Source organism: Arachis hypogaea, chromosome 8 (genome assembly GCF_003086295.3).
Source record: "Arachis hypogaea cultivar Tifrunner chromosome 8, arahy.Tifrunner.gnm2.J5K5, whole genome shotgun sequence".
Taxonomy (NCBI): Eukaryota; Viridiplantae; Streptophyta; class Magnoliopsida; order Fabales; family Fabaceae; genus Arachis; species Arachis hypogaea.
In genome coordinates this window covers 17,656,212-17,672,041 of record NC_092043.1, presented here as the reverse complement: position 1 = coordinate 17,672,041, position 15,830 = coordinate 17,656,212, and the positions used below count along the sequence as shown (strand labels likewise).

Here is a 15,830-nt window from a genome sequence, read left to right as displayed (position 1 = left end):
ACACATTTATTATTATTGACGATTATATGATTGCTTCTTAGCTCTGCTTGGCACCGAATAACTGCTCTGAACTCGAATCATCTTCCAGCACGATTTCGGTCGAATCAGAAGCTGGATTTGTAGCATCATTTTCTCCATCAAATTTTGAGCATAAACCCTACAATATTACTTCATAATTCGTATCTTAATCTTCAATCCGTTTGAACAATCATTTCTGAAGATATGCTTCGCGATGGAGGCGAAACCCCCTCAAGGTACTTAAATTAGCACCATTATTCACCATTCGCGCTTCTCTTCTCTTTCTGTGCTTCTTTTTCCATCTCGAATCCAATTTGAAAACTGGAATTCCAATTGCACAATGCAAACCGCTCGCGCATTCTTCCTTACACCCACTCACTATCATATTCTTTTGCATGCTTTTGATGCTCTAATGATTCTGCACCGCGCCACCTGGATTCGTTATCGTTAAGGCATGAATTGCTGAGCATGGTAAAGAAGCACTCTAATTTGATAGGCAAAACGGTAGTGGAGGAGCAAGATGCTTCCGATGTCGAAATGGACATGAAATTCTGGCATGACGTTTTTGATCTGTACTTTGTCCGTGGCAAAGAATCAAGGGGACGCCAAGATGATGATCTCGTTTTCTTTGTCAGGAAATTGGTATGCACCTTTTTATTTGTTATGAGAAATGTTTTCAGCAATTATCTTTGTGAAGTTGAATTTTGAGCTTTATTACTGCAGGCTTCCCGTGGTTCTGGTTCCAACAACAATGCGGACAATCTTGATCCTTATTTTGTACGCAGGTGGGCACCCGAGGTAAATTCGACCTTAAAATCTGTTGGAGATTTTTCTTTTACTTTTCTCTAGCTTATATCATATGCCAGTGAGGTGGGTAATGCTTTAGTTCAATGTCAAGCTTGAAACTCTGTCTACTGGTTATAGTCATTACTCTCCAATCAAGAGCTTAGTACATATGATACTAGTGTGTTTCTGTTTGATTAATTTGCTTTGCTGATGAACAAAACCAAAAAGATGAAAACTGTTGGTATAGCATTGATGGCAAATTAGTCTTTATGCTTATTGGATGGCTATTCTGACATAGGATTTTGTAGTCCATGCCTTGTGATGGCAAATAATTTTGTTCACTTTTTTACTATCAGTTGAAAAACTTAGTTGATGAAACTTCACTAAATGTGGACTGGAGGCGTTCTTTTTACTTGAATTTGATTGCTCATACATCATTCAGTGTAACTGTTGCAATTTGCAGGTAAAATTTTCTTTCCTCAATTTCATGTCCACCATTGTGTTTTGCCATGCCTAATCTCTTAAGTAGTTTGACAAACATTCTGGTTTCCTTAAATTCCTTTAACTTGTGATTGTGATCATATTGCTTCAAATGATTTGTCCAATGCCCATGGAATACTGAGAATGAATCTCTGATTTTACATGTTTCTCAAAATGTTGCAAAAATAGTAAGTTATATAATTGTATTGTTACATGGCCATTTCTTATCAGAAAGATATCCTTTACAACAATACTAGAGTTCGTTACAGTTTCATTAGTTTTCCATTTGATTTTTTGGTGGATCATTACACTTGTTATTCATAATTAGAATAATCTTTTAAATTCCGACCGAGACATTCTGCATTCTCTAACTTTGTAAAGAAGACTATTGTGTCTTTGAATAAAAAGTCATGGTTTGCACAAGCTCTAATAGCTTTGCAATTTGGGTTGTTATACTTTTTTGTTCGTCATAAACATTCATTTTGGCAAATTGATTAAAACTATCCATTTCTGTAGTTACCAGGTCCTTCAGAATCATCAATCTGGGCAGGATACACCATTATCCCCCGTATACAAGGTAATTCATTTTAAAGAATTGAAACTTTATCTACCAGTTGAATTATCTTCACATATAATTTTTTATGAAATATTACAATGGGTTTTCTTTGTTAGGAGTTCTGCCTTGTTGTGTTTGTGAATATGTTTATGTCCATAAGAAAAATAATTCAATTTACAAATCTTGTGGGAATCTTAAGGTTAAAAAATAAAAAACGCAGATTTATCAACCCCAAGCCCAAATTTAGATGGTGAAGCATAACTTTTTTGAGAATTAAGTTGATTTTAGCAGTTAGAGACAGTTCACACTTCACGCCATGGTTTTGGCAGGTATTGGCATTAGTTAATTTCCTCGAGATCATTAGCACATCTTCAGACTTTTATTTCTGTAATTTGTTATATCTATTCATGTTATTTTTACTATTAGGTGATTACTGTAGGAAACCTAACTAATATCACTTTAAAGATTTGTGCTCCTTTTGTCAATGATGAATTTCATTTTGAGTGCATTCACATTTATAGTATATTCTTTTCTCTTTCTAGGAGTGATTCCTACATTTTAGTGTGAAGCTAATACAATTTTTTCCCAGTGATACATACCTAACAGTGGTGTCTTCAAGTTGAAAATTCCTAAATGTAAATATACAGCAGTTATGTTTTGATTTTGCTGCATCCCATTGCAATTCCTCAGGTTGTAAAGACTGTTTATGCATCTCCAAGTCGAGTAAATTTTCAATTGGACTCCAAAAAGGCAAGCATACCTATCCTCTTTATATATCCTTGAGCAGAAAAAAAAGGAAAACATGTTTTTTGAAGCATTCTTGTAATTTGAGTGACAATAACTGTCATTCACATGTATATAGGAAGTGGAGACAACACCTGCTTATCCAGATATATGTTTTGCAATTGATGATTTTGACTCCACCTTTGATACTGTGGTAAAGTAACCATTTGTGAACTATTTACATTTTAATTGCTACATGTAGAATGTTTTAGATATTCTTTCTCCTCTGTCGTCCATTTTCCTAATTAAGACATCCAAGAATAGTCCTTGAAACATGCACTGCTTTATTTTGCTACTTTCATAATTCATGAGTCATGCTGTATTCTTAGAATTCTTGCTCCTGTGTCCTTGTTCTTTAATTAATTTCCTTATTTAGGAATAGCCATATCATAAATATTTTTTCCATCGTGGTTCAGAACTCTTAATAAAATAAGCTTTGGTCATTTCATTTCCAACAGGTATTGACTGAAAAAGATCATTGCTATTGTGTAGTTCTTAACGCACATGACGGGGCTGCATTTCCTAGTGAAAAGGGGTCAAACGATTGCAGTACTAGTGACAACTCTTCTCCGAAAGTTGATAGTAGTTCAGCTAAGAAGAAGGATACTAAGGTTTGTTCCATTCGTAGCTACTGTATATGCTTCTATTTGCTTTAAGAAATTAAATAAGTGCCAAAGCAATTGTTTGTTTGTATGTGGTTGTGCTCAAATAGCACATGTACTTATACTTGAAACTTGCATTATAGTTTTACATGTCGTACATGGTAATAAGTAGAAGCTATTTTAGGGTTTTAGTCAATCTTACTTGCTGGTATCTTTGATATGCAGCTTACCCTGTTCTCAGGATTTGTCAGCTATCAGATGGTTCGAGATGCTTATGATGGTAATTGTTCTTTTTTTACTATCTATATCTCCAAAAGTAGTTTGGGACCTGTAATTTTTCTAACATTTCAAATCTGCCACTGTAGAGTTATTGGAACCTACAGAGCTTTTGCTGCTTTTTTTTTTATCGTTGCCAAGATACCATATTGCTCAGTCATGAATTGATATTTATCTTATTTACAGGCACCTTTGTTTCTGCTCCTTAAAATAGATAATGATGAAATTTCCAAGTTTATTCTGTTTTTTACATTCCAATGGATGCCACATGCCATATATATGTTGTTCAGTAATATATTCCCCTTGCCACATTGCAGCTGGCAAGTCTCGATTTGGGAGCCTTCTATCAGTAGGCCATTATACAGGAAAAACAGATAGGATTTACATGAAAGGTCCCGGAGGTAGAGGGGAAGTTGAAGTAGCTGTTTCTGGTGTTACAGGTAGGCAACTTTTTATGGGTGGAATTCCTGATTTCTGTAATGCAACTCTTGTATTCTTTTTCTTGGAACTTGTGTGGAAAAAGATAGTTATAAAGCATGACTCTAAATTTCATTAGTGACTGCGTGATTTCTGTTAGCAAAATTCTTGTATAAACACAAATTTCACACATTATCCTTGGACGTACTCACATAAAAGTTGTTACGGTCTATGATAGTGAATGTATCTTGAATACAGTTGGTGGTACCCACTTTAATTGTGTGTGTGCTTATTTATCATGTATTAAACTTGTGCCTATGCAAGAACCCCTTCTTTATTCTATCAACCAAAGCCTTAAGCCTCACAGGAAAACCATTTCTTTGATTATTCTCACCAAATGTATTATGATGCTTTTATTGGAGACACACGTAAAAACAATGTTATTATTATTCAGAGGTTAGACAGAAAGATGAATGAAATGGAATCTGTCTGTTGCAATGTCAGATCAAAGTCAGCAGGACTCTGGTCCATCTTCTCCAGTTATATCAAAGAATGGGTTGGGTCTTGGTGTAATTTTTCGCAGAGCCGCATCAGTTGCAACAGTAGCAGCAAGGCATGCTTATGCAGCTGCCTCTTCCTCTGGTCCTGACTTCGATGAAATGATACCTTTGAAATGCAGCTTAATGTCCATATCATTGCCCTGGGAATATATAGCGTATGATCTTCTGTTCAAGGTGAGGTTTTGCATTGAACAGTTAACGTTAAAATAAAATGACATTGACAATTTGACATCATTCTTAGGAAAAATGTTTCCTTGTATTTTGCTTAAGACAGTTTGCATGGTTTTAGACTATTCAGCTAGAATGGTTCATATAGGACATGCTTTTATCCTCACTTTGCTATGCTAATCTTTTGACTTTATTTCTCTGACATTATTCTTCTCTTACTTGGAGAGGACTGATTATAAACAATATATAACTGTCATATTTAGGGAGCTCCTCCAGTGAACATGTGAACATGCAACGTATCTTTGGTTTCAACGAAAACTGAACAGGAGCAGGCGATGATATCTCCAAGAGCACCATTTCTGAGGCCTGAGCAATGAAATTCTATTCTCTTCTGACAGTTGTGTCTGGTGTGTGCATGTGCATGTAAAGAATTGTGCATATTTGGTGTTCAAGTATCCCGGGTTAATCTGTTGGGAAGAATTTCAAGTGTATCAGGTACACCAATGATTCAATAATTTTAATCGTTGATCTCAATTATAAAAAATATATATAATATATATTAATTAAAATCAACGGTTAAGATTATTAGAACACCAGTGTTTCGGATACATTTGAAAACTTTCCAATCTGTTGAATGGTGGTTAGAATTATAAATATTGATAAATGGTTTAGTTGGTGTATGTGCTGGATTATTGTAATCGTCACATCACCAATCACCAGGTTCGAGGTAAGGTAATTTGAGCTGCTTTTTTCCGCCCTTTTGAAAAGTGCGTTAAAATAAAGTGAAAGAAATTAATCTAGTTCAGGGGTAAAAGAAATTAAACTGCAGGCAGCCAGAACTGGAAATTGGGACCTTTTATCTTCTGAAAAGGATTCAATTACTTTTTGTTTTGCCAGTCTTCGTAACTAGTTGGGAACGATTAACTTGTTCATTCTGTAAGAAGGCATGTAAGCAAAATGTGTTCATTTTCAGCTTCCAAATTGTTTATGGTTGCAGCCTTGGCTTCTTATTGCCTCTAAAAAGTAAAAAAAAAAGCACACACACACACACAAAGAAGCCAAGCGAATTGAGTTTGAGTCTCTCTTCTACTCTTCTTCCGAATCCCTGTGCGGGTTGAGTATGATAAGAATATATTTTAAAAAGAAAGTTTCCAAATTATTGTATTTTATATTGACGTCTACTTTACCATGATCTTGATATGGCTTTTAGACACACAACTTTTGTTTCTACTCTTGATTATTTTTTTTTAGGTGTTTCATTAACACTCATTTTTTATTTAAGTTTTTCTTTCTTTTTCTTAGGCTTTGCTGGGTTGAGAAAAAAGTGAAAAGAAAGAAAATGAGGAGAAAAGAAAATAAAAGACTAAAAGTAGTATTTAATATTTGATAAAAACAAACTGAAAGAGTGTAAAAAAATAAATATATAAATTTAAGTTTAATATTCAAAATACAAATTATTAAAATGATAATTTATTCGATATAAATATAATTTATGATAATTTTATACATAAGAACTAATTTTACTTTTATGTTAAGATTTTGAAGAATTAATTTTACCTTTATGTTAAGATTTTGTCATTTAATTAACGTATAATTTTGTAAGTTTGTAATTTATTTTAATACATTCATTCTTTCTCCATTTTTCTTAGGCAATTGCAGTGAGAAAAATTCAGATGTTGGGTTCATACACAAGTTGTTTCTTCTCCACTTTATTTGACAACCAAATAGAGAGAAAATCTATTTTTCTCTCGATTTTTGTTTTTTTTTTTCTTTTTTCCCATGCTTCCATTTTCTTGTGAACCAAACCATGTCTTAATATTTATATCACTATTTTGTTTGCTGGTTGTAGATTAAACAAAAAGTTGGCTTTATAGCAAACCAATTTATGATATTCAAATCATATCATTTAACTAATACTCATCCATAACACATTTGCATAGATGTCTAACTAATCTATTCCATTTTTAAGTTATTTAATTATTCAACTAAGTTTTAAATTTCAATCACAAAAGTCCATTGTATATTTGCTTAATTCGAAGTATTCTCTTACTTAGCCGTAGACAGAATCAATTCTAATAATTTGCTCACATAAAATTATGGGCAATTAATACACTTTCTTATTTCTTGCAAAGTCACTTCAATTTATATTGATTTGGTGTATATAATTCATAAATAATGGTTCTTCCAGCTAAGATGCGAAACTAACTTAAAATGAATATCATATAAGTAACAAAAAAGTTATGCTACACATACAAACTTTTTTATCATTTATGTCCAACCAAGTTGGTTCAAATCTAACAAAAACCAACTTCAAATTAGAGAGCGTGTAAATACGCACTCGCACAACTGTTCTTTGGCGCAAATGTTAATATGAAAAACGCTTCTTCTCCCTCAATCAAAACTGAAATGATCAAACTTCAAACGACGCTCAAAATCTCTCAAAACTTTCGTGAAAACTCAAGAAAATCTCAAAGTTACGTCCAAAATATTCACCAAAAAATACAGAAACAGAAGACGAAAGATTATTGAAGGTACAGTTCACTAATCGTCTAGTTTTTCACTTTCCTCTTTCGCATTTTCGATCTCAAAATACTAAATAGTCATATTTCTGTTTATTTAGTAGATTCATTTTATGTTCTTGCGTTAAAGTACATATTACTATTCTCATTATACTGTTCATTTGGTGATAACTTTGTTAGGTCAGTGTAAAAATGTTATGTAGTGTTTCTCATATAGTTTAACCTATATTTGCATGTGTTTGAGGGATTTAAATGTGTTTTTGTGCATGTTTGAGTGTTTTCATTTTTTGAAGTGAGTTCGTGTATAGTAATCAGTAACAACTTTCGATGTATTTTGTCTGAATTGAGATGTAATTGGTGTTGTCGTTCTCTTTTTGTTGTAACTAGGCAACAGAATGTTGTTATAGTGCTTCTGATGTTAATTTGTGCATATTTGAGTGATTTACATGTGTTTTTGTCTATTTTTTAGAGTTTTTGTTCATAGATTTGTTGTAACTAGCCCATAGAATTTTGTTGTAATACTTCTAGTATCATTTTGTGCATGTTTGATTTAATTGCATGTCGTTTTGAACTGACGTTGTGTGATGTAATCAAGAAATAATAGCTGTGAATTTGGTTTGTCTTTCGATGTATTTCATGTGAATTGAGGTGTCCTTGGTATTGTTGTGCTCTTTTTATTGTAACTAGGCAACAAAATTTTGTAGTGCTTCTAATATTATTTTGTGCATATTTGAGTGATTTGTATGAGTTTTTGTCTATTTTTAAGAAATTTTGTTCATGAATTTGTTATAACTAGTCTATAGAATTTGTTGTAGTGCTTCTAGTCATTTAATGTATGTTTGATTGAGTTGCATGTTTTTTTTTGAACTGACATTATGTGATGTAATTAAGAAATAATAGTGGTGCAATTGGTCTGTCTTTCAGTATATTTTATGTGAATTAAGGTGTATTTGGTGTTGTTGTTCTCCTTTTGTTGTAACTAAGTAACAAAATGTTGTTGTAGTGCTTCTAATGTTATTTTGTGCATGTTTGAATGATTTATGTGTTTTTATCTATTTTTGAAAAATTTTGTTCATAAATTTGTTATAATTAATCCATAGAATTTTGTTGTAGTATTTCTAGTCTTATTTTTTGCATGATTGATTAAGTTGCATGTCATTTTGAATTGATATTGTGTGATGCAATTAAAAAATAATAGTGGTACATTTAGTTTATCTTTCAGTGTATTTCATATTAATTGAGGTGCACTTGGTATTGTTGTTATCTTTTAACCTAATTTTGTATTTCTTATAAAAAAAACAATAAAAAAGGTTGTTGAGAAAAGCACCATAAAAAAAGTAGGACCAAAATATAGAAAATTCTTACCGTAGATAAATCAGGAAATATAGAAAGTCAATAAATTGTATAATATAAACGGTTAACAATATTTCTTTAACATTGTTTTGAATTGTGTGTACAGTTTTGAATTAACAAACACATACGTCGTATCTTTGTAAAATATTCAATCCAAGTTTTTAATAAAATTTCTTTGCAAGATTAAACTTCTATAAATCTCTCTATGTTATATTAAAATCTTGTTAATATGAATGAATTCAGGTTCACAAAATTGCATAAAAAGATGAAAAAATTTTGTAATACAACAAATTACTAACCAAAAATACCGAAATTATTCAAATAAACACTGAGAAAATATTTACAATTTTTTATGTAAATTTTCATCAGAATATATAGAAATTATGTAGATTGAATTTTCATACTGCTTAACTATTAAATTGTTTGTTTACTGTATATTTAAAACAAACAAATTCTATAAAAAAATTGAAGAAATTAATTTCAATAATAAACCGTAACATGATAAATGAAACAAAATAAAAAAATATAAAAAGTAAACCTTCTACACTTTACATCAAATACAATATAAAAATTTATATTGTTTCTGTCATCTTTTAGTTTTTATCTTCCAATCTTTCTCAGTATTAATCTATCTTCTAGACGTAGTCTAATAGTTTCATTTATATTTGAGAAACTAGATTAATAGATTTACCTTTAAATAAATAACTAATGTATTAGTATCACAAAATTATTTATCATCATCATCATCATATGTTTGTTTGTTTGTTTTTTATTTGAGTATATATGATTTTTTTAATTAAATTTATATAATACAAAATCTTTTAGTATTGTATTCATATTTAATATTATAATTTTGTTTTACATAAAATAAAATTATTTAAATATAAATATTATATACATAATATATATTTAATATTATTTTTTTTAAGATTCTAATATATTTTTTTTCTAAGATTGAATGACGCAAATGTCCCCCTATACATATATATTTAATATTATTTTTCAAATATTTATCATTAATTCATTGATATTACTATGATAGGGTTTGAGAATGTTTTCTTATGTTTACATTTAAAAATAAAAAATTTTATTACATTATTAATCTTTTTTTGCTTCATGACGTATATCAATTATGTATTATACTTTCCTTTAAAACAAAACGATGGTGAAAAACTTGTCTAATTCACTCTAATTCCGTTAAGTGGTCTAACAAGACAGAATCCCATTACATTATAAACATTTGGCTAAAACTAACCAAGCCAATTTTTCGAAGAACATGTCATCCTCCTATAAAAATTAAGTGTGTAATATTTCTATCACACAGAATCTTATGCTTAAGTTATAAATTTGAGGGAGCCGTTAAAGAAAAACTTATAACAAAAGTTGTAATACTCACATAAACGAAAATTTGCATACGAAAAATCGTAAGATATATGTGTATGAATACTTTGCCACCTCATCTTTATGACTTAAGCATAAGACTCTACGTGATAGAATGTTACAAAGTGTTATTCAGGCATTTAATCATAAAAAATTTATCTACATATGTATCAAACTTTTCTCTTTACCAAAGAATGACCCAAATAATTTACATAGGATATATAGATGTTTTTTTTCTTCCTCCAGCTTAGTTAGTTTCCTGTATCACATGCTTTTATATTCTAGGCTTATTGCATTGTGTTCCTTTACATACTCACTAATTACATCATAGTGCTTACAGTAATTATGAAACTTTAACTATAATTAAAATATATCATTAAATTAAAAAATACGAATTTTTACTATTTGATAAAGCTTTTTAATTTCACAGCATGGTGTGTCCTTTATTCCAAGTTTGTTGGAGATTTGCTCCCTATTCCTATAGTCTAATAAAGAAGTAAGAACTGAGTGAGTGAGTGCATAAGAGGATCGGAGATGTATTATATTGTATCAACCTCAGGTGTTATTAATTGATAATTTAGATATACATAGAAATATTATAATTTAAGTATTTGATATAGTTTTATATTAAAAGTTGTATATATATATTTTCATGACTAATAAAAAAACAGGTTAAATTTTCTACGTGTGTATTTGGAAGTGAAAAAAGAAAATCAAAGGTAGCGGAGAGAGAGAGATAAAGGAACAAGGAACAAGTAACCCTGATGAACTGAATAACACAATACATATATAAAGGAGAAGCACCCAAATGCTACTATCTTTTTCTTTCCATTATAATTTACATACCGCACATGCAACCTACTCTGACACGCTAAAAAAGAAGCAATTGCTAAATATATTTGTTTGTTTGTTTATCTTGCTTGATTCTTCATTAAATAAATTATAATCAAGGTTAACTAAAATGGCAATTGAAAGGATTGCATGTTATCCTCCACTAACACTCACTTTAATAAATATTATCTAATAAGTGGGGGAACCAACTGCCAAGTGCCAAACCAAAAACAAAACTATCCTTAAAACATGGATGTCCTCAACTAAGAAAACTGCCCAAGAATATTCCCAATTATTCTGTGTGCTAAATAAATACTCACATATGTAACACTTAATATTCATATTGTAATAAAATATGTCATTAATTAATAATCTCTCTTAGCTTATAAATATGGTACATATTTTAGAGAAATTATATGAATTGGTTGGACTAGTTCACATCAATCTAGAACAACCGAAAAAGTAGGAGGAAACTAAAGCAATGGCATTATTCCCAAACCAAACTGAAAACGCTTGTGAGAAAAATCCAGACAGATAAAAATGTAATGCATCTATGTCTCCGTCCATATTTGTTAATTTGATAAGATAGATAGCGAATTTCTCTTCTTATCTCTACATTATTGTAGTTGATAGCTTTTGCATATTTCTTTATACTTCATCTACACAATTTACTTACTTGATATATGAGTAACTTTAATTTTGCTAGACAGTTCCATTAGCTAGACGTTTACACAACATTTTTTCCCAACTTGCAAGTTAAACTATAAATGTAAGGAACCCAAATAGTTTAGAAATTATTTTAATTTATATTGGATTCATTATGCCTTCTTTAGTTTGTTAAAAATGGTTGAGTGGGTCTAAATGATTTTAAATTAGGTTTTTAATAAAGTTTAGGAAACAATAAAAGTTAATTTAAAGTTATCTTTTTAACATTAATTAATTATTATATGTATAAAATTATAAATATTAAATTAAATAAAATAACTATTTTTGGTGAAGTTACTATATAGCGATACTTATTTTATGGACAGGATCTCCACTTCACTCTTAATAGTTAATATGTTGACGGTTACTACTTCATTGGCGTGACCTCTGATATACGAGATAAAGCAAAGTGGAAACAGATACAATTTTTGCAAATTTAATTTGGAAGAGAGTAGGGTATTTTATTTTATTATTGCAGTATTGCTATATATCTTTTTATTGTATGATGTTAATTATGTTAATGTTTAATTTCAAGAGAAATGAAAGGCGTAACGATGAAAACAAAGAAATTGGATAAAATATTGAGTTTTTGTCATTGTTAATTGGAAAATTAAGTTGAATTAAAAATTGTTTATATTATTTGAGCAAATTAATTATCCCTATTTAAATACTTTATCGATGGAATGAGTTTTTACATCACAATAATGGATTGCTCATAAAATTAATGAAGATATAGCAATTAAAATGGTCCATTAGTTTTAATTGGATAATCAAAATAGTTTTTTAATTTTTAAATTAATTAAAATGGTCTTTCAATTTTAAATTGTAAATCAAAATAGTTCCTCCATCAATCATTAAATTTACGGCGTTAACGCCAACAAACTGTAACTCAAATAGCATAATATCTCCATTCTTATCTAAATGTTTCGAAAATCAAAATAATTTCTTAATTTTTTAAACTAATTAATTAAATTAGTTCCTTGATTTTTAACTGTAAATCAAAATAATCCCTCTATCAGATCTACAAAAAAGTCAAATTCTTCTTCTGATATCTAAAAAAGTAAAAATAGAATTCTTATCATGAATGTTGGTAAAAATAGAATTCACATAAGAGTATAAAATTTGCATTTTATATAATCAAATCTTACATTTCATCAACAATTTCCTAAGAAAAAGGACTATACATATTCAACCCCGAGAATTTTGGTTGCAAACGAGAACTATATATGCAAACTGTAAAATAAAGTTATGAACAAAAAAAAATCAAGCATTCCAAATAAAATAAAGCTCTAATAAAGCCCCGTACAAAATACAGCAAGTGCCTAAACAACAATAAATTAGTTCTTATTTTATGGTGGTTTAAAATTTGGAGTTGGCACAAATTTCATAAATTTTGGAGTTTAAACCTCTTTGATGGAACAATGTTGTCCTTATGTGAATTGTCAACATGTTAAAAATACAAATTGAATTATTAAATTAATGATAAGGCTAATGTATTACAATTTAAATTAATGATGTTCCTGTGTAAATCTAAACGCTTCGAAGTATAGCTCGTCCTGCTGAAGCTTAGACCAACTTTTTTTTGGAGCGGAAGGGTAGAATGTCGTCTGCTTGATGAGAAAGCGGCGTTAGACACCTACAAAGGGACGGTAGTGTTGGTCGTTGGACACCTGCAAAGGAACTTCAACGCTCAAGTAAGTAAGAGTAATTTAGAGTAAAACTCAATGTACTGTGTACCTGTGACTGGGTAAGTCACCTGTATATATATTGTGTAACCTTCTTCTTTTTCGGTTATTTGTATTTTTTTCTGTTTTGGTTTTGACGGAGTCTTTACTAGTTGTTATCCTAGTTTATTGGGGTAATAATAGTTTAATTGGAGAGATTGTTGGAGAGAGTATCTGTTATATTTAGTTTCGAGATTATTGTGGTTGTAGACCAGGTTTGAGTAACAGATGAAATGACAATGTTAACATTTCACAAATTAAAATGAGATATTTTCACCCACATTCATGGCAAGAGTCTATTTTCAGATATTAGAGGGGAAAGAGGCTTTGTTATAGATTTGATGGAGAGACCATCTTAATTTACAGTTTAAAATCGATAGACTATTTTGCTTAATTTAAAAAATTAAAGGACCATTTTGATTATCTAGTTAAAATTCATGGACCGTTTTGATTGTTATCTTATATGCCATCGGGAAGGTTAACATGTCTTGGAAAATTTTGTTTAATTTACGGTTTAAAATTGAGAGACCATTTTAATTATTGAGTTAAAATTTAGGGAGTATTTTAATTGCAATTCTGATATGTTATCAACAATATTTTTGTCAATATCTATCAATTCTTATTTATAATTGTGTTTAATAGAAGTGTCTTTGTGGATGTGTCTAATAAAAATGTCTTTTTTATGGTTGTATTTAACAGAAGTGTTTTTATAGATATATTTTTTGGATGTGTCTCTTTATATGTATTTAAAATATAATAATTAATCATTATTGGTAATAAGTTGACAGATAATATATTAATATCCTATATTTTTTTTTTAATTGTGATATCTTAATTAATGAAAAAAGAATAAATGTGTGGCCACAAACATAAACAGCTATATATGGTAATGATGGGTGATTTTTCACATATTAAATTAAACGTTAATTAGTTGGTCTTCCTTGACCTTATATATGATGTGTATATTCTTCTTTTTAATGTTTTGTAGCTAGCAATGCAACTTTCACCGACTTGTTCACCAAGAATAATAATAATGATATGCATTTCTAAAATGACTTGGGCTCCCATACACTACCTACCTGTGATTGTGTTGCCCAACTTTCTAATCCATTTTGTTGTTTTTATGTTTTTGTTTGATCCTTCGTCATTAAGCTAAAGCTAATCTTCCCCTGAGGCCCCCATTTCTATTACCATTAACGATAAAGCTTACCCCAATCTGTATCCCCCACCACACTTCTCTGACATTAATCTTTAATTAAACAATTTTTTTATTAATTAGAGACACAAGAATCACAAATACATCTCTGATTTGTGAACCCTACTTTTCATTATATTTTTGGACCAATGGGGCCTTGGCCTTCTAAAATCCATTGCTCCCGTGGGCCCCAAGTGTCTCCCCTTCCTTTCTGCATAAATACCCCCACACCCCTATTTCGATTCCTCCCTTTTCCCCTCTCTTCCTCCCTCCGCTTCACTCTTTTCAATTCGCCGGTTCTTTCTAATTATGCACTTGAGCAAAGCCATGACCTTCCAAGACCACGAGCTGGTTCAGTTCATGCTGACCGAAACCGAAATACAGGACCTGTTTTCCCTCATTAACCACCATCCGGGCAGCCCCCCTAGTAGCTCCGGCTCGCAGGGGTCGAACCGGTCGGTTTACTCGAGCGAGGAAAGAAAGCTGAGGCGCATGCAGTCAAACCGGGAATCGGCCCGAAGGTCCCGCGGCAGGAAAAAAAAGCACATGGAGAATCTGACGGTCCAATTGAACCGGTTGAGACTCGAAAATCGAGAACTGAAGAACCAGCTACTCGTGACCATGCACCAGCATCTTCTACTCTCCCTTGAGAATGAGAAGCTATGTTCCGAATCCATTGCACTTAGCGCCACACTTTCCGATCTTTGCCAGATTTTGCGCACCATTCTTCCACAATAATACCCTCTCCATCCAGTGAGTTTAATTAACTAGCACTAAACAAATATACTAATAATAATAATGCTACATAATTAAGTTGGTAATTAAATGATTAATGCTATCTAGCTAGCTATACAAGGTAGGGTTTTTTTTTCCCTGTTGAGTTTCCTTTCGTTTCCTCTTCTACTGATTCATTGTCATGTTACCAATAACATGCAATGTATAGTAGTGGTTTCGAAAGCAATTTGCAATGTAGGGATTTTGTGGGTCTTCACCTACTTCTGATCCTAATATAGTCGATCATCATCACCTTTATCTTTTGTTTGCTATGTCTTTTTCTCTTTCTCTTTTGTAAATTGTGAAAGATTAGTGAGTGGTTAATATAAGCTAATTAAGAAGAGCTGTCCAGTAATCTAATAATTGTTGATTTGAGGTTCGGACGGCATCTTCGTGGAATATATATATATCGTTTTTTTTTTTGTTTTTCATGGTATCCCCTAATCCGACAGGTCAAGGACTAATTCGCGCCGTGGTACTGAGCTCCATTTAAGGGTTTACCGCTGACTAATAGGTTACTGTATGCACAAGGCGGGATTCGAACCCCCGACACTTACTATATCGTTAATGTAATAATGTTGTAAATATAATTATTATATATATGCCACATGCTACTTCTTGTGTGTGTCTGTTTCTTTTTCTTTTTTTTTTTGGATAATGTTGAATGTATATACGTCATACAACTTGAGTAATTAATTAATAA

At 30.9% G+C, this 15,830-nt stretch overlaps 1 protein-coding gene and 1 long non-coding RNA gene across 3 annotated transcripts; both read left to right on the top strand.

The window, feature by feature from the left end:
* Positions 1 to 2: 2 nt before the first annotated feature.
* Positions 3 to 5,446, top strand: LOC112706406 (uncharacterized). Of its 2 annotated transcripts, none has more exons than XR_011864617.1 (12): positions 3 to 254; positions 471 to 660; positions 742 to 816; positions 1,161 to 1,267; positions 1,801 to 1,861; positions 2,531 to 2,590; positions 2,703 to 2,777; positions 3,082 to 3,234; positions 3,451 to 3,505; positions 3,819 to 3,941; positions 4,373 to 4,652; positions 4,910 to 5,446. XR_011864617.1 is itself a non-coding variant. In XM_025757701.3 (12 exons), the coding sequence occupies exons 1-12, from the start codon at positions 223 to 225 to the stop codon at positions 4,931 to 4,933; spliced, it is 1,185 nt and encodes a 394-aa protein (XP_025613486.1). In that variant the 5' UTR covers positions 3 to 222; the 3' UTR covers positions 4,934 to 5,446. The 2 variants fall into 2 exon arrangements, 1 of the variants encoding a protein (XP_025613486.1); XM_025757701.3 differs by having other exon boundaries at positions 4,423 to 4,652.
* An 8,712-nt stretch (positions 5,447 to 14,158) lies between these two features.
* Positions 14,159 to 15,752, top strand: LOC112706405 (uncharacterized). The gene is made up of 2 exons (XR_003155736.3): positions 14,159 to 15,106; positions 15,580 to 15,752. It is a non-coding gene; the product is annotated as an uncharacterized lncRNA (long non-coding RNA).
* The last annotated feature ends 78 nt before the right edge of the window (positions 15,753 to 15,830 follow it).

Excerpts from the sequence above, each read along its gene's own strand:
- LOC112706406 (XM_025757701.3), top strand. The coding sequence starts at position 223 with ATGCTTCGCGATGGAGGCGAAACCCCCTCAAG. Across the intron at positions 255-470 it reads GGAGGCGAAACCCCCTCAAG|GCATGAATTGCTGAGCATGG; the intron begins GTACTTAAATTA and ends GTTATCGTTAAG. Across the intron at positions 4,653-4,909 it reads CGTATGATCTTCTGTTCAAG|GGAGCTCCTCCAGTGAACAT; the intron begins GTGAGGTTTTGC and ends TGTCATATTTAG.